The following is an 18,267-nucleotide window of genomic DNA, read 5'->3' on the forward strand; positions in this document are numbered from 1 at the left end:
ATGTACTCATTTTCCCTGAAGCTAGTCTCCCATTCTGCAGACCAAAGGCTTGGTAAACTCCAGCTTTTTTTTCTCCCTTTAATAAAGGCATGGTTTAAATTACTTGCCTTCTAAATCTTATTTGTGGACCTCAGAAGTAAAATATTTATTTTCTGCTTGCATACATATGATTGGGAACATTAGCAAGCTAGATCATTACAATATAACATATAAAGCTTTCTGTAAGGATGTTTGTTTTAGGCTTGTCTGATAATTTGTGTGGGGCAGGGGAAAATAATATGGATTAGGCAAAGTAATTTATCATCTGGGTTGGAAAAAAAAAGAATTGCTTTAATTTAACACCTGTTCAAAATAGTTAAAAATATTGTTTCTCAGGTATGTCAGCAGGAGCTTTTCTTTTGAAAGTCAACCCACGTATCTGAGGCCTTGGATGGGTTTAGTCGTTCAGCTTCAAGCATCATTTCCCAAAAGGTCTTGGCCCAGGTTGCTATAACAAAAGGACTGTCTTAGATCTAATGGATTATTAGTATATTTTAGATACGTGTTTATTTCAGTTAAATAAGCTCATGCAACAGCTTGCATTCTCTGAAAACAGACTAAGACAGCATGATTCTGTTTTCTCATTCACTGTCAAAATACAGGTAATGTTTGAGTTGCAAATAGTGTTATGCAATAGTGTGCATTTTCCTTAAAATTAGATTGAAAGATAACATGAGACCACTAGAATTATTTGTAAAAGCTGCTGCTCTTCTATTTGAGACTCTTTGCTGTCTGACAGTAGCACTCCCATTAAGACGTTTCATCTAGGTGCCAGCCCATCATTCGATCTTGATGTGTCTGATATTTATGAAAACGTAAGAGTTCCTTTCCAGATGTCATACCTGAGACAATGGGGGTCTCAGTGTCTTCTTGGCCCCCAGCTGTGCCTCAGTAATACACTACTAATATGGGCAGTATCTTACAAAACTCACAGTTACAATCTGCGTTTAGCTTAAAAAGGTGGTAGTGGAGACGTCCACACCAGCTGCAGAAGCAGGGCAGTATGAAAGAACAATTTCCAGGCGGTGAAGATCCATCCATGAGGAACCTGAGGTCCCAGCAGACCTCCATCACCCAGCCAGCCACCTCTCCCCATCCTCGGGAGTACCAGCCCTCAGTCATGGGCTCGGAAGGACAGCTCTCAGCCTGGAATCGGAGGCTGAGAAAATGAGCTGTATTTCCAACTTTGGCACATGAGTCCTTGCAGCTGCCAAACCAGTAAGAGCATGTGTGGGTGAGTGGGTGGCTACAGGTGTTTCTTCAAATCCAGACAAAGTTGTATGTGCTCTCTGCCAGCCGTAACAGGAAGGATTGCTGTAAATTACTTTTCAAGTTTAGTTTATATTGTTTATGGTGTAACCAGCCAAAACGACATATGGTGTGCATCTCTGAACTGTGCAAAAGAGCACAGAGAAATGTGCAGAGAGAAAACTGGGAGGGACTAATGAATTCTTATTTTTGCCACTGAGTATTTGCTCCTGGGAGGAACAGAAAAGCCAAGAAGAGCATACACAGGATGCGGTATGATTAGCTCAGTCCTACCACAATCTACTTAGTTTTCAAAATTTCCTTGTGAGACTGGTTTGTTAAAAGTGCCTGTTCACATGACTCATTCATTAGGCTGTGAAGCTGTGGGGCCCATTTTACTTTTCCTGTTCTGAGCACTGGATGAGACGTTGGGAACAGATTTTTTTTTTCTCTCTCCTTCTCTTATGTGAATAAATTTCCTATGTTTGTGGTATCAGCCTAGGGCGTGGATTATACTGGAAAAATTACTTCTTTATAGTGCCTGTATCTGAGAAATGACTGCATTTGCTTTAGCTGCAGTTCGTGTTACATGGCCATCTACATGCTGCACTGCATTGGAGGTGGGAGAGAAACCAATATATGTTCATTCCAAGCAGTAGTGAAGATTTTGGTACATGTTTTCCCCTCTGCCCCTCTTGCACTCAGAGCCAGCCTTGGTTTCCATGCTGAGGTCCCATGCGAGCCATGAGGAGAGCTGGCAGGGCCGACCATCCTCCTGCTTTCACAGGCGCTTCAGCAGCCGTCGGTTCTCCTGCAGTTTGCTCAGCCACGACAGCATGTGGGGCTTTTCAGAAAACAGGAGGCCAACGTGTAATCTGAGGATAACAGACATGCCGCTCTTGCCCCAACTGGCAAAGTGCCAGGGTTTCAGATTGGGAAATGTGCCAGGATTTGTACTCACCCTGGGAAAGAAAGGGGAAAAAAGAGAAAAAGGGAAAGAAAAGTGCATACTATCCCAGATCTCACTCAAGAAATATTTTTTTTTCTTTTAAAGTATTTGAAAGGAGGTTGATTGCCAAGAACAGGAACCCTATGGAGGAAGGAACAATTAAGGGAATGGGTACAGCTTAATTGTTCCGTGTTTTCCAGTGTTGTTGGGATATAGATGATCAGGCCGTGGTACAAATGTAAGGCAGGCATACACCTCCTTAGTTTATGAGAAAGTAGGACCACATGAACACCTTCCCAGGGAGAACTTCTGTTCTGCTCTCCACGCAGCTATTATGGTTGCACCAGGAAAGGTATGTAGGGGACGAGATGGCTTGTGCGCTGCGCAAGCCAGGACCCTGCTTCTTATTGAAAGTACTCAGAAATTTAGGCCCTAAAGTCTTATAACTTCCTCCTTTAGGATCAATAAATATTTTAATAACTGCAGGGGAAAAAGCAGCTTCACCAGGAGGTGTGAAGAGAGCCCCACCTAGAATACTTTACATTATAATCTGCTGTTGAAATATTCTCACTGAAGGCACAGTATGAGATCTTGAGCAGACACAGAAATGGAGGTTGGTTGCTTACCTTCTGGGTAAGAGATGAAACTGCTGGACCACGAGATGCAGAAGAGCAGTGCTCACAGGAGAAGACAACAGTCCCTTTCTCCTCCTTATGTTTCTAATATATGCTATAAGAATATATAAGGAATTTATTCTATTTTTTTAAATATATGACAGAAGGTGCAGAATAAAGTGTGTCAGATGAAGATATACAACCTTTTAAATGTATTTATATTCTGTTTAACTCTCTACAGATGAGAGATGTGTATGTAATTTTCAAACCTTGAAGGTTTGGTCCAGGCATGGAGCTGCTCAGTGCTATGAGAAACGCTCTGTAACAAAGCTGGACTGCCTGGGAAGATTTACTGGTGAAATGTTTAGTGTCTCCAGGGAGAAGCAGCAGCTGGGTAGTTTTGGAGGTCTGCATTATGGATATGGGCATCTACAGCAAAGTGAGTTGAATCTTGGAAAGCTATTTACTTTTGTAGATTGAGCTCTGGTTCCACTTGCAGGAATCTTAACAGCTGTTATTTTGTCAGCAAAAAGCTTTAAGAGACAGCTTTCCTTCCCTACCGTGCATTGCGCTCTAACTGTTCAGTCTTGCTGTGAGTGCAAACTCCACTCAGCCACAAAACCCCTCAGCATTTTATTTCATTCACAAGCTGTGTTCAAACTATTTCGTATAAGAGGTCAGCTGGAAAGAGATACCAGGTACCCAAAAAGAACTCTTCCAGGATGACGTATGAGCATTTATGGCTTGTTAATTATGCTAAGTGGATTAACATCTAATTACATATGTCTGTGAAATATTTTCCTGAGATCTAAAGTTGGCAAGCACTAGGATGATAAGGAAAGTATTTCCAAATACCTTGTTTCCAAAAGCAACAATATACTTGTGTGACTTTTTTTCCCCTCCCTTTCTGGCTTCCATTCTCACTGTTGTCAGTAAATGTGTAATTCAGAAAAAGGTTTGTGTTCAGTTACTTGATATGAGCACAATTTGGACTCAGTTTTGAAAAGTATTAGAACTGCTAACATTTTACTGTTACTATGAAAAAGGTGATTGTTGTTAGGTGCCCTGTCTTTTGAAAGATGGTGAGAACAAAGGCTGAATCAGGAGGGCTAGGAGGGTTTTATTGCACTTAGCTGTTTTCCTGTAGGATCAGTGCTGAGCCACTAATGAAATACAAAATGTTAGGCTGGTAACTGCCTACAACTGAGGAGGCCTTGCTGGAGAGTGAGGTGATACTTAGGCCACAAGAGTGGCTAAGAACAAAGTTGGAAATTTAAAGACAAGAACAACAACAACAAACCCACATGTAATTCGTGTTCACACTGCTTAAATAAAAGTATTTTTCAATTGTCATTTGCTTGAAAATTTCCATACTTCTCATTGCAGTATGTTAATTACTGGTTTTGTCAATGTGCATTTGATAGAACAGCCCAGCTTTTAAACACCTTTCAAGGTGCTTAAAATCTATTACTGGCAAACATACAGTGGCAAAACTGTCTTTCATTTAATGGAAAGCTCCCTGTTTCATGGTTTTATATCTAACTCTTTTCCTTTTGGCATGGATTTAATGTTGGTACAGAAATATATTTAAGCCTTTTTATCACTTGAACTGTACACTCACATAGGGTAAATTGTCAATTATATCTTGTGGCTCTTTCAGATGTTTGCAGTGCTAATCTTCCTCCCACCCCTCCTCCCTTCTAATAGTACAAAAGGAATAATCTCTAGCCTAACCTAAAGGAAAAAAGTCAAGACTGGAGACAGTGGAGGTGAAGATGCTGCAGATCTGCCCCTGGATCTGGGTTAGATTACAATGTGGAAGCAGGAGTTTGTCTTGGCGTGTTCTGGGTTTCTGAAGCCTGGGCTCACGTGCACAGAGTCCAGCACCTCTGCCCAGCTTACCAACCAATGTCGAGAGGCATCTGCCTGGCTGCTGGGGAAAAAAAAACCCAAAACACCGAAATACCCAAAACCAACATCAACAGCCAAACCAAACTGGTTAAAGATGTATTGTTTATCAGCACTCACACAGATACAATACAGTTCCCTTCCCCCCAACTCCAACATTTTTTTCTCTTCCCAAAGGTTCGTCATCGGTGGTGTGAACTTGTTATTAAACATAAGTACGTGCCTGGATATGGAGATGTTGAAAAATTTCTCAGAGAAGATCAGGTCAGTTACATTTAATTAGCGTTTTCAAAATAATCAACTTTTTCTGTATTCAGTTTTTGTCTCTTTTGCCCCTTAAACATAGTTTAAGGAAGCCGCGTAGGGGTGGGTATTCAACCCCACTGAAGCATGTTAGTCTTCTGGTAAGTGGTGAAATGGGATATATTCCCTCCTGTCCTTCCATTTTATGCAAGCCAGAGGTAGCAATGATGCTAGGAAGATACTTCTCAGCACTGGTTCCTTTTGCAGGATGATAAAGACCTGTGAATGTTAATGCATGTCGATACGAGCTAGGTGCAAACCAGTCAGTGCTGCAGTGACTTCAGTTTTCAAGATAATATCCAGAAGGAGAAGCACAGCACAACAATACATCCAGGGAATGCAGGCCTCTCCGTGGTTAAGAAAAAGGTACCGGAAGATCTTGAAGGTCTTAAAAGGCTCGCCATACATAATGTCTTTACTATGGCTTTTTATTTAGGCCATTGTGAAATTACAATTCTAATTCTAAATTTGCTTCTGCCTTTTTCTTTCTATTTCATTTTTATTTATTTTTATTCACTCTGAACTCTATAAAATCAAGGCATTCACTGCCTAGGATGACTGTTATATGTTTAAAATGTATGTAAAAATAGAAAATGTTGCAAGATTTGTCAAAGTCTAGGCAAGATATGGATGTCTGTGCCTTTTATGTTGACAATGAACAAAGCCATTTACAGCCAATTAGGATTTTGTGCTTTCTGGCAAATACATTTTGCCACAACAGCACAATAAAGTTATTGCAGTCGCTCGTGCTCTTTCTTCCATGTCTGAAGTATACCTACTATTTATATCTCAGCCAATAAACAGACCCCAGACTTCCTGGCAAGCTCTTTATTTTTTTTTCTTTAATTTTTTTTAAAAAGCATAACCCAACATTATTTATGAAAATAAGCATTATATATATAGTGCATATTTTAATCCTATGAAAGGATGGAGATAACCACCAGCAGAGGGAGAGGGAATCCCTCAGTTCATAAAACCAAACATACTGGATTGCATCTGTTTGGAACAGCTCAGCAGAGGTGCATCCCGATGAAAAACAAGTCGGGCAAAAAGGCCAGGAGGCCGGCGTGGATGAGCAAGGAGCTCCTGGACCAACTGAAAGTGAAAAAGGAAGCCTATAGAGGGTGGAAGTGGGGACAGGTAGCCTGGGAGGACTACAAAGAGGCTGCGCGAGTGGCCAGGGATAAGGTAAGGAAGGCCAAAGCCCTGGCAGAACTGAATCTGGCCAGGGATATAAAATGTAACAAGAAGAGCTTTTATAGGTACGTAGGGGACAAAAGAAAGTCCAGGGTAAAGGTAGGCCCCCTCCAGAAGGGAACTGGTGTCCTGGTTACCCAGGACATGGAGAAGGCTGAGGTTCTCAATGACTTTTTTGCCTCAGTCTTCACCGACAAGAGTTCCTGTCCCACTGCCCAAGCTGCAGAAGGTGCAAGCAGGGACTGCGAGAATGAAGAACTGCCCATTGTACTCGAAGAGCAGGTTCGGGATCATCTAAGGAACCTGAAGGTGCACAAGTCCATGGGTCCTGATGAGATCCATCCTCGGGTCCTGAGGGAACTGGCAGATGAAATTGCCAAGCCACTGGCCATCATATTTGAGAAGTCGTGGCGGTCTGGTGAGGTTCCCGATGACTGGAAGAGGGGGAACATAACCCCAATTTTTAAAAAGGGGAATAAGGAAGACCCAGGTAACTACAGGCCGGTCAGCCTCACCTCTGTGCCTGGCAAGATCACGGAGCAGATTCTCCTGGAAACCATGCTAAGGCACATGGAGAGCAAGGAGGTGGTTGGTGACAGCCAACATGGCTTCACCAAGGGCAGATTGTGCCTGACCAATTTGGTGGCCTTCTATGACGGGGTGACGGCATCAGTGGACAAGGGACGAGCAACTGACATCACCTACCTGGACTTGTGCAAAGCTTTTGACACTGTCCCGCACGACATCCTTCTCTCTAAACTAGAGAGACATGGGTTTGATGGACGGACCACTCGGTGGATAAGGAGTTGGCTGGATGGCTGCACTCAGAGAGTGGTGGTCAACGGCTCAATGTCCAGGTGGAGACCGGTCACGAGTGGCGTCCCTCAGGGGTCCGTGCTGGGCCCGGCCCTGTTCAACATCTTTGTCGGCGACATGGACAGTGGGATAGAGTGCACCCTCAGCAAGTTCACCGACGACACCAAGTTGTGTGGTGCCATCGACACGCTGGAAGGGAGGGATGCCATCCAGAGGGACCTTGACAGGCTGGAGAGGTGGGCCCGTGCCAACCTCATGAAGTTCAACCAGGCCAAGTGCAAGGTCCTGCACCTGGGTCATGGCAATCCCAGGCACAAATACAGGCTGGGCAGGGAATGGATTGAGAGCAGCCCTGAGGAGAAGGACTTGGGAGTACTGGTGGACGAGAAGCTTACCATGAGCAGGCAATGCGCCCTTGCGGCCCAGAAGGCCAACCACATCCTGGGCTGCATCAAGAGGAGCGTGGCCAGCAGGTCGAGGGAGGTGATTCTCCCCCTCTACTCTGCCCTGGTGAGACCCCACCTGGAGTACTGTGTCCAGTTCTGGAGCCCCCAGCACAAGAAGGACATGGACCAGTTGGAGAAGGTCCGGAGGAGGGCCACAAAGGTGATCAGAGGGCTGGAGCACCTCTCTTATGAGGACAGGCTGAGAGAGTTGGGGCTGTTCAGCCCGGAGAAGAGGAGGCTCCGGGGAGACCTGATAGCGGTCTTCCAGTACCTCAAGGGGGCCTACAAGAAAGATGGGGAAAGGCTGTTTAGTAGGGCCTGTTGCGATAGGACGAGAGGTAATGGTTTTAAAATAGAGGGGGGTAGATTTAGATTGAAAATTAGGAAAAAATTTTTTACGATGCGAGTTATAGAACACTGGAACAGGTTGCCCAGAAAGGTGGTGGAGGCCCCATCCCTGGAAACGTTCAAGGCCAGGCTGGATGAGGCTCTGAGCAACCTGACCTAGTCAGGGATGTCCCTGCTCCTTGCAGGGGGGTTGGACTAGATGACCTTTGAAGGTCCCTTCCAACCCTAACCATTCTATGATTCTATGATTCTATGCTAAATAAAGACTACACATTTTCTGCAGTGCAGGGAAATAATTTTTTCAACTTTTTTTTGGTGTGTAGTCTTCAATATCTTTCATTTAATTTACTCCAGTAGTGCATACAGTTTGTGGCACAACCAACTTCTGGAGTGATTACAACTCAGATCAGAGCAGTTACATTTCCTTACTGATCATGAAAGACTTGTCTTTTTGTAAAGTCTGGGAAAAATGCAGATAATGTGACTATTTAAATCCTTTTCAGGACTACAAAAACCCAGTGTGTTTACTGCATGTTAATGTTTAGGCTCAGAGGAAAATTATTAACACTGGGTAGAGAAGGTAATTCCTATTTGTAACAAAATTCCAACATTTTGAAACTCTCTATGAAATGGAATGGAGCCCAGCTCCAAGGCCGTGTGTGTGCCTGGTGTGGCTGCCAGACCCTGGTGCAGCTGCAGACCCTGAAAACCTGAATTCTTGGGTCTCTGGATGGAAGACAGCACACTTATGGGATTGGTGAGGAGTCCGGCAGATTTCTGCCACTCTGGGACTTTTCCCTTTAATTTCATTCTCTGTTAAACTTAAATTTCCTTTCTTGTTCAAGCTAATTTTTTAAGGCTTACAGCCAATGCTAGAAACTGTTTGGAATAGTATTAGAAATTGTGTTTTTTCAATGCTGTCCAAATTTTTTGTCTCCTGCAACTGTCCAAACATTAAGTACAACTCTAAAAGTCAGTGTGCTAAGCTGCTAATATTTTGTCACATGTATAATCCTATTTTGATAAGTGCAGCTTAACACTTACTGAATTCCTGTAATTGGGTGAAAAAATTGTATCATCAGAAAAAAATGGCAATCCCCAATGTGTTTCCCGTTAAGTTAGCCAGTGCTGTGATAGCTGCTGTGTCCAGAATAAGTATTTAGGGGAAGCCTCCCTTCTCACCAAACTAGAATTTGTGCATGTTCAGCTGTCTCTCAGATGTAAAAGAAAAGAGTCTGAAACACAGACCTGACAGCATTCAGTTGATGTCCAGTTACAGAATTGCCAAATGGGAATTTTAGAGTGGACTGTTTTGGTTGATGTCCTCTTTATTCGTGTGTGTGTGTGTGTGTGTGTTTGTGTTTGTTTAAATTGGAAATAAAATGTGTATCCTATTGAAGTAAGCAAAAGCTCTTTTCGTAAGGGGCATGTGGAAGCATTTCAGGTAGTGGATAAAAGAAAACATTTCAACTTGAAAAGTGGCAAGAAAAATGGAGTGAGAAAGCATTTTCTTGTCATGACATAGCGTACACCTCTTATGTTAATATATCTCTGTTCTTACACACTTGATACAACGTATACACAACCAGCCTAGGCTACAGAGATCCAGACAGAACAGCGTTTTGGGGGGAAGGGTAGGCGTTACAGAGTATCTGGAACGTGTTTGTGGTTGTCTGTTTTGTTTTGTTTTTAATTAAATGAGGTCAATGGAATGAAAACCAGCTAACTAGTCATTACTGGTGACAGGATGCCTGTGTGTTATGTTCCTCTTTCAGGCAATGGGTGTGTATCTTTATGGTGAATTAATGGTGAATGAAGATGTGAAACAACAAGAACTCGCACATAGATGCTTTGCTGCAGCACAAGAACAAATGGATGCGTCCTCAGCCAAAGTGGTGGCAGAGATGTTATTCTGAAGAGGTGATTTTTCTTTTTAAATTTAACATCCTGGTTTTGCCTCATACAGAAAGAATATACAGAGCTCACTAAATATAGTAAACTTTGGCATGCCACACAGCTTGTGGCTGCTTAGCTAGAGAAGTAACTCTTGTTAAATATCTTGCCTTTTTTTTTTTAAAGCCCAGCTGCTGGAGCAGTGAATAGATACGTGTAGGCACTAGCTGGAGACCATGGAGCATGGCTTTGTTGTAAACTTTGTAATGGACTGTACAAGAGGCAACTGTAAGTCCAAATGGCCAGAGAAGGCCAGGCTCCACCTGCAGTTGCTTCCCATTCTGTATTCCTAACTCTGCTTATAGAAATTGAAATTGCACAAGGAGCATTTCTGTTTAAAGAAGCTGCATGTTGACTTGATAGACAGCACAGTCTTTGCAGAGAATCAGAGCCCACAATGGAAGTACGGAGCTGTGCACTTGGAAGCAAATCTGAATCATGTGAGAACAAGCTGATAATTCAAATGTTTTTGTGTTAAGTGTAGCGAGGTGTTTGAAGACTGATTTTGAGGTAAGAAGAGTAGCCTTAACATGAAGAAGCTGCTTAATATACATAATCTAGATTGTTTCTGAAATTAATAGGGAGGAATCACCAGGGAAAAAGCAGATTTACAAGAAATATTTACTAAATAAAGATTGCTGCAGGCTATAAACTGGTAATTTGCAAAAATATTCTCCATTTCTCAGTCTATTTGAGTAGCTGGAGGTACCGTACAATGTTTGTACATGCTTGTTTAACACAGCCAACTAGAATGGGTATGAAGATCTCTTCCAGTACAGCATACTTCAGATTTTTGCTTAATGAGATAACTCATCTGATAGACTGATTGCCTTGTTTGTTCACATAACTTTACAGTTGATACGTGGTATCAAAAGTCAGACATCTAATTTAGCAAAATGATCATTTTCTACTTGGTACTGAGCAGAAATCTTAATTTTCTCCTGTTCAAGCCTGTACATGTACCAGTACTTGATAGCAAGTTCCACTAGAATATGTGCTTACTTTTTTTTATATGAAATACAGCGAAGTAAGTTTGTTTATGAACAGCCATGTTGTTGTTCTGTATAGACAAGAGCTGTGCCTGCCAAGAAAACTTTCTGGGAAAAGTGGATTAGGCTGTAGAGTGCCAGGATATCGGTTATGGTGTAGGAGGCTCACCTTCTAAAACAGAGAGGGCTAAGAGACTTGCTGTGTGCTCCCAGTTATTGAGGACCTATAGGAATTTGAGTTATGTTCAACAGTTCTCAGTCTGTTAGATGCCTTTAAGTGTCTGAAGGGCAGAAACATGGAGATGCAGTTTGTTCTGGTACTACAGTACTTGGAACTGTCTTCCTATAGTTCCTTCAATAACAAAATAAAAAACAAAATTTCCACAGGCTTCTGGTGGTAAGTATCCAGCACAGGAAAATTACATGGTATGTGTGTATTAGCAATAGTCCAGAATTGCCTGTTTGACTGTTCAGACAGACAGACTAGACGTGCACGGTGAGCTATAACATAAAATGTTGTTATGAGAACAGCACTCTGTGTGACTGCACAGCTTTCTTTTAATGTTGTGGCCGTTTGGGTTCCTGGCATGATGATTTGTGACTTAAGATTAAAATCACATTGCCAGGGATTACCACACAGCCATGACCGCAGCTGCTAGTATGAAACTCACCATAACTATCCCATCTGTACACAGCGTGGAATCCTCTCTGTCCATTAAACAACAAAAAAAAAGAGGAAAGCAGCAGACGCATCACAGAAGAACCTCATCCAATAATTAGCTGTACCGAGATGGAGACCTCTCTGGCGAGGTGCAGAGCTTAGCTGATTGGTGAACAGTGATTGTTTCCCTCTTTGTTCACAGTGGCTAAGTTCTGCACCTGAGGAGAAGGGGAGAGACTTGCTTTGTGTCAGCCTGCGCAGGGCGGAGAGCATTTGCTGGCTGAGATACCTTGCTGCTGAATGTGCAGATTTACAATGAATGCACATGTGTGACATGCAGCATATCGAGGATGAGAGGCAGAGGTGACTTGGGGAGGACCGAAGACTTGGTTTTAGTTGAGAATAAACCGCGCTCCTTAGATTCTCTGCAAATGCATTGCCTACTGTAATTTGGTTATCATGCTTTTCTAAAGGTCAGAGGTAATAAATGTTTGTGACTTTGAACTGGAATTTTCCATAAAGCTTTGTTTTGTAGTCTTCTCTTTAATGGATGCTGTCATGATCTCTCTGCAGTTGTAGCTTAGCACTCTGTGTCGTTTGCAGGAAATGTTTTTTTTTCCGACTGGAGCTGCCACTTACGGCTGCTGCTGTTGTTCCAGGCTGTTGATGGACTCGTCCTCCGGTGCCTACTGAGCTGATATCAGTTCTGATTTTACACACTGGCTCAGTTCAGCAGGAACAGGAGTCGAGCCCTAGAGCAAAAAAAAGATGTACCTTTTCTAAGAGCCTTTGAGAAATGTTGTTACTGTTTTCTCTCAAAAACTGAATTAGTATACATTATGATGTCCTGATGTTAAACACTAAACGGCCTAAGGTGGAAAAGCTACGTACTTCAGTACTGTTTAGAGAACTGTTGGCTTAAGATGAGAAGGTATGTGGATATGTAGCACATGGCACCATATTGGTCTGATAACTGACCTGTGACGTTATTTTCAGAGTAACCTACTAATAATCAAGAGAATGTGCTTGCACTGTGGATCCTCCCTGTCTTCTCCAGACCTTGTTCTGGTAGCTCTAGAAATCTAAAGAGATGATTGTTAACTCTATAACCATAGTTACGCTCTACCGGTAACCTAAAAAATAACTCAATTTGGAAAGCTGGGGCAATCAGGAATGCATGGATACTCCTTTATCATGACAGAGTAATAATTTTTACTGCTGTTTCCGTTGCAGGAAAGATCACAGAGAAACTATTTTAATATATCTCCTACTAAACCCTGATCGTACTAGGATTTCATTGACCCAAGACATCAAAGGAAGGATTTTGTGACTGCTAAAACAATCAGATGACAGAAACATTTACCTCTCAGTATTTATGTCTTCCAGAGGCTCACTGTAACCAAGAATGCATGCACACAGAACAAACTACACACACATACACACACGTTCCTGTGGCTTTAGGTTGTTTTTTAATACAAGAAAATTTGGGGGTTTCCTTGCTCTTTGGTGATACAACTATTCTAGTTTGCAGATGCCAAAAACTCTTGATTTCATCAATTTTATGCACTCCAGTCATTTGGCCAACATTAGTAATCTCTGAAATTTGATGAAACTGTATTCTGTACTTAAAATTTTGTTAGTAACTTGTATGCCAAATTAAAAAGAAAATACAAAATTAGCAGGAGCTGGGCTGGGACTAGGGAAGGTTATTTGGAAGCAGAAATAATCTGTGAAAAGTGACCAACCATCATCCTGGTGTTGGGATGGAAGTGAATGAAAAACAAAGATCAGCATTCTCTCTGTGTCTTGTTTAGGTTAACTTTTACCAGAAATGTCAGACCTTGCATTCTCTGAAAATGTCTTCCACACCCCTGTGCAGCTCCTTTTGTAAAGTGATATATAGCAAGTGCAGCTCTCCTTTCCTCAGAACATACTGCTCCACTGATCAGAAGACATCTTAATTGTTCCTTTCAGAGAGTAAGAATTTAAAGCACAAACATTTTTGAACATATTTATTTTGTACACTATTGTTTTAGATCAAATACTCTTGTAAAAATAAACACTTTTTTCAAGTGTGTGTAGTCTTTCATTGTACAGTGGTTCAACATTAATTTACAAACCTTGGAAAAAGAATGACTCCATTTCTGCTTTTGCTGTAGGAGAGAAGCAGCTGAAACTTGGTAGTTAATGGATATTAACGCAATAAATTAAATGTGGTAATTATTTTTTTTTGAAGTTACTGTGCTCAGAATCTAAAGTAAGAGCTTGCCTCAGCAGTCCAAAGAGTACAGTGCTTCTTCAGCTCACTACATTTTCTGACCTCCTCCTTTCCAGGCACACAGTGTCAATACCTGAATTATGGGACACTCAGCAACTTCTTTCAAATGCAGCAAGAGTTAGGAAATTGTCCAAGAACACACTGAGATACCGCAATGGCTTACTAATGTAGTTACGCTCACAGATGTAGTTTTTAAGTGATGCCATTCATAAAAGAGTTAGGCTTCATTTCACAGGTTTTTCTGCAAAGGCCAGCAAAGGAAACCAGCTTGCTTTTTGCCTTTTCCATTGAGTAAGGGAAAGAACCCAGAGCTGGATAAGGCTCTTGGACAAGACACCCAGAAATTAAATATTCTGTAAGCCTGTTCATAGCCAGTACTGTTAAAACTACGTGGCAGGTAAGACATTCCACACGTTTGCAAATAACACCAGATTTTTGTTCTTTCAAAACAATCTACTTTTCTCACTTTAAAAAAAATACTGAACACAGCAGTAGTTTATTTTGCTTGCTACAGCTGTTCCAGTCTGTCTCAGCAGTATTAATGCGAGCATGAACTTGAACATCGATTTCCCTCACAGCTTTGTAAGCCACCATGCATTGTAGCAACTGAGAAAATGAACAGAAAATAAAACCCTAACACCAAACAACCTGAAAAATGGCAAGGAGGTGGCAGCCCTGGGCCTCTATTTGGGCTTCTATGGCCTTTTGTTGCTAATCCAAGCATTGCTAACTAGAGTGGGGCTCCAGATACTCATAACTCATCAGAAGAGAGAAGAGGAGATTCCTGTATGTATTACATGGTAGCTCAATTAACATGATATAAGTCTTAGTTTAAAATCTTTCTGAATGGTGTAAAAAGCTCCGGGATTGAACCATACAAAGTGTCATATAACTATTTAAGTTTTTAATACACCCTATTGAAAGTTTAGCAGAAAAAAAAAAATCATCAGTGTTTAGCACTGTTCATTTTAATCAAGATTCTCCCCAGGTGGGTGTTTCCATATTAATTTCATTGGAGGAGAAAGCTGTAGCTTCTAATTATAGTAAATAAAAGCAAACAACAACAACAACAACAAATCCATTTCCAAATGGAAATCATTACTAGAAGGGATGTTTTATGAAATGTACGAAATGATAACCCTTAATCCAGGCTTGACGGTCAACACTCTAAAATCCAGTGAAAATGCCCATTTGTTGTTTAGGAAGTTGTTTGTTCTTAAGTATAGAAAGGCATTTGGGGAAAGTGGCAGAAATGTTACGACATTAAATCTCTGTTCAGAGCTGAAAACTAAGACTTCAAGGCTAACATACATTTACATACGAACAGACGTGGCTATGACAAGCACAGGCATTCAGGTAGGTGTGCCATTGCCTTACTTAAGCTTTCATTCTACTTCTGTTTCATAGTCAGCCCCCTCTGAATAAAGTAAAGCATTTTGTTTGTTTTTTTTTTCCCTCACATCCCTAATTCAGTCCTTGCCAAACACAGTAGTGTAGTTTTATTTTGGACAGCATTAGAAAGCCTGATGCAGAAGGCTGGACTGTCTCCCACTTCACTTCATTGGGCCAGCAGCTGGTTAGGATCTCACTGATTCTTTCCTAGGCATAGCTTTTAGCTGTAAAAATTAATCTCAGGTTGAGTTGAAATGGTACCTGTGTAGCTAGGCAAGGATCACCACTTGTCTTCCTGTGCTGCTTACTGCGTCACTTCTTCAGCATGAAGACAAACCACGATGGAGGAGTGACCTAGGGAAGGCCCTTGGCCCCCTTAGAGGAGAGGCGTTGCTGGTCATACCCTTTCTGCACAAACATGGAGTAAAAACATACCGTTTTGCTGGCAGCAGTTCCTCCACTGTGTTTTCTGTCTTCAGCTTTGCTGGGAGGTGTTTGCAGCTGCTGCTGGCTGGGTGCTTGCTCCTTGAGGAGGGAATTAGCTGTACCCTGCTGCTCGTTCCTTGTACATGAGAGTGAAGGGGAAAATGGCGGAGCCTGAAAACAGCAGCCTGAGCCAGCGGGCAGCTTGAGGAGACAAGTAGGCCTCGAGGCATAAGGAGCCCATCTGGATTTCCAACGCATGAAAAGCACTATGAAAAAGGATATTACAAAAACAGAACAAAAAGTTCTATAGAGCTAGGCGATTATAATGTATCATGCAGAGTACTGCAGCCAGCCAGTTTATCTCCACAGATGATGAAAGCCTTGTGAACTAGTATTTCTAGTACAGAAAATTTTAGATGTTTTGTTAAAGAGTTTGCAGGAGGAGGCTTCTCTGCATATGTAAGTATGCTGGGGGAAACCATGGCACCCTTGTAAGAATGAACAAGTAGCTAAGTTCCTGTGTGCCGTTATGTGCCAATTACTAGTTTTGGGTTGCTGCTTTCCTAGCAGAAACTGGACTGGAAATACCTGGAAAACCCACACCTTTCAGGACTAGGTCACCCTGTACCACAGACAGGGGGTGGTGGGTCCTGCACGTACTGCCAGGCTGGTGCAGGAACGCAGCAGGTCGCGTGTTACGGATTGTCGTGCACCATGGCACTGCTGTCTCGGTGTTGGTGACCGAAGAGGGAGGAATTGCCATACCTTCACAGGTCTGTCTTTCCGTATGCATGATTTGAGAGTCAGGAGTAGTTTTGTGTTACTTATCTAAGAACATTGAAGTTTTACATCTGTAACTTAATGGTATTTTCCTCTGAGCAAAGCACTCAATATAAAATGTACTTCTATAGTAAGACTACCGGTTGACATAAACCCACATACTGAGCACAAAACCGAACTCTAATTCACTGCAGACCTTATTCCAGGACATTAATTCTTAATATCTAAAAATAAATTAAGATATTTTGTGGTCTTTTAAAACTATAAAATGTCTACCTTTGTGCTACAAGCCCTGTTATTTGTAAGTCAGGTTTGAGGTCCTCTGTAACAGACAAAGATTTTCACAGACATGTATGTGCATTTCTGTTCTTGACCCCAGTCTTTGATGCCCAGACTAGCAGTCCAAACAAAAAAAAAAATTAATTACAAGAAAGGACAAGGAAGCAACCAAAAAGAAGAGCCTGACTCATCTAGACTTTCAGCACAAGTGTACTGAGTTTGTGTGCATATAGTTCCTGAATTGCATGTATACACTGAGGGGGATAGGTTCCCTTGTTGCTTTGGACACAATATACTGAAAAAATTATTTGTAAAAGTTACCTTGCTGGCAGGCTGGCATTTTGTACTAAGCAAATTGAGACATCTGCACAGTACTTGGGAGATAAGCTGCATTTGTCTTTTTACTGTGAGTAAAACTGAGGGCATATTTTCTGCACAAAATTAAGGGCCTGATTCCTACTGCTTGTAGCTGCCAGAATACAAGGCATTTGTTATAACCATTATTTAAAGGCATGCAGAAATTGCAGTTGTGTAAAGATTTGCTTTTTCATGATAATTTATGCCACAGAAAACAGAACTTAATTTTAAGCTGAGCATTGCTTTGTATTAGCACGGGACCCCAAGAGCAGTATTGCCCACAGTACTACTATGTAAAAGCCTGGTTTTGCTTATTGCCCCATTGGAGAGATGACAGCTCTGCTGTCCTGTCACACCCCTCCACCTCTGAGCAGCAGCTGGACAGCTGGACATCGGTGTAACCTTTGGTTAATATAGCTCACTTCAGTCATCTCTGAAAAAAATGACATTTCCCTGATTACCGCCAGGCTTTTCCTCTGGGCTTGCTGGGAGCAGTGTCTCAGCACTGGGACTCTCCACTGAAACTCATTCAGGGACATTTTATTCATGAGCCAGTGGTGGTTATTTTGCCACTGGCATCATCCCCAGCCATCCTGACTGGACACTGCTAGATTGAAAGAGGCTAGTTTGAGAGGCTGGTGTTTGGCACTATAATGCATTTCACTTCATTGTTAATCCTGAAAGGACAGTGGTCATCATCTACTACACAGAAAAAGGTGTATATGTATTTTTTTTTAACCTCGTTAACCTCATGTTGTTGCATCACAATATCATCTAACTTTGTTTTTCAGTTTGTTTGTATTTGGTAGCAACAGCCTTCTGCTTTACAACTAACTGTACCTGCTCACAGTCAACTCTTGCAAACACAACAAAACTAAAAAATACAGTACATCAGCAGCCATCTTTTAGTCCATTCTGCATCTATCTCTTGGTGTGCCTGACACTCACCTGTTTAATGGCCGGGCATGACCAATTAAAATTTCATTCCGATTTATTCAGTTTTACATCTGAAATGTACTGTTTATTTTTCTTGTTCCCTAATGTAAAATGTAAACCCCCCTTCCTCCCTCATTCTGCCTTTCACATGCCCCTTCCCTACGGGCATGGCATCATCATTCATTTTGAGCTCTGTTTTTCCCTGCAGTAATACGGCAATAGTACTGTGCAATACTGCCGTTAAGATTTTGTCATTGCCACCACTTGTGCTGAAACTGCCCACCAAGCCCTAAACTCTTTGCCACCTCCTGTTCCTTTTGACTACAAGAATATTTTTTAATAAGCTGC

At 41.9% G+C, this 18,267-nt stretch overlaps 1 protein-coding gene across 1 annotated transcript in view; it reads left to right on the forward strand.

The window, feature by feature from the left end:
• The window catches only part of AOPEP (aminopeptidase O (putative)), a 198,336-nt gene extending 184,788 nt beyond the window's left edge, over nucleotides 1-13,548 (forward strand). Inside the window, exons 16-18 of the mRNA XM_086770414.1 lie at nucleotides 4,936-5,022; nucleotides 9,644-9,788; nucleotides 12,705-13,548. Of these exons, the coding sequence (XP_086626540.1) occupies nucleotides 4,936-5,022; nucleotides 9,644-9,784 (228 nt within the window). The 3' untranslated portion in view covers nucleotides 9,785-9,788; nucleotides 12,705-13,548. The remainder of the gene's footprint in view (nucleotides 1-4,935; nucleotides 5,023-9,643; nucleotides 9,789-12,704) is intronic.
• The last annotated feature ends 4,719 nt before the right edge of the window (nucleotides 13,549-18,267 follow it).

Source organism: Chlamydotis macqueenii, chromosome Z, assembly GCF_036417535.1.
Source record: "Chlamydotis macqueenii isolate bChlMac1 chromosome Z, bChlMac1.mat, whole genome shotgun sequence".
NCBI classification, from domain to species: domain Eukaryota; kingdom Metazoa; phylum Chordata; class Aves; order Otidiformes; family Otididae; genus Chlamydotis; species Chlamydotis macqueenii.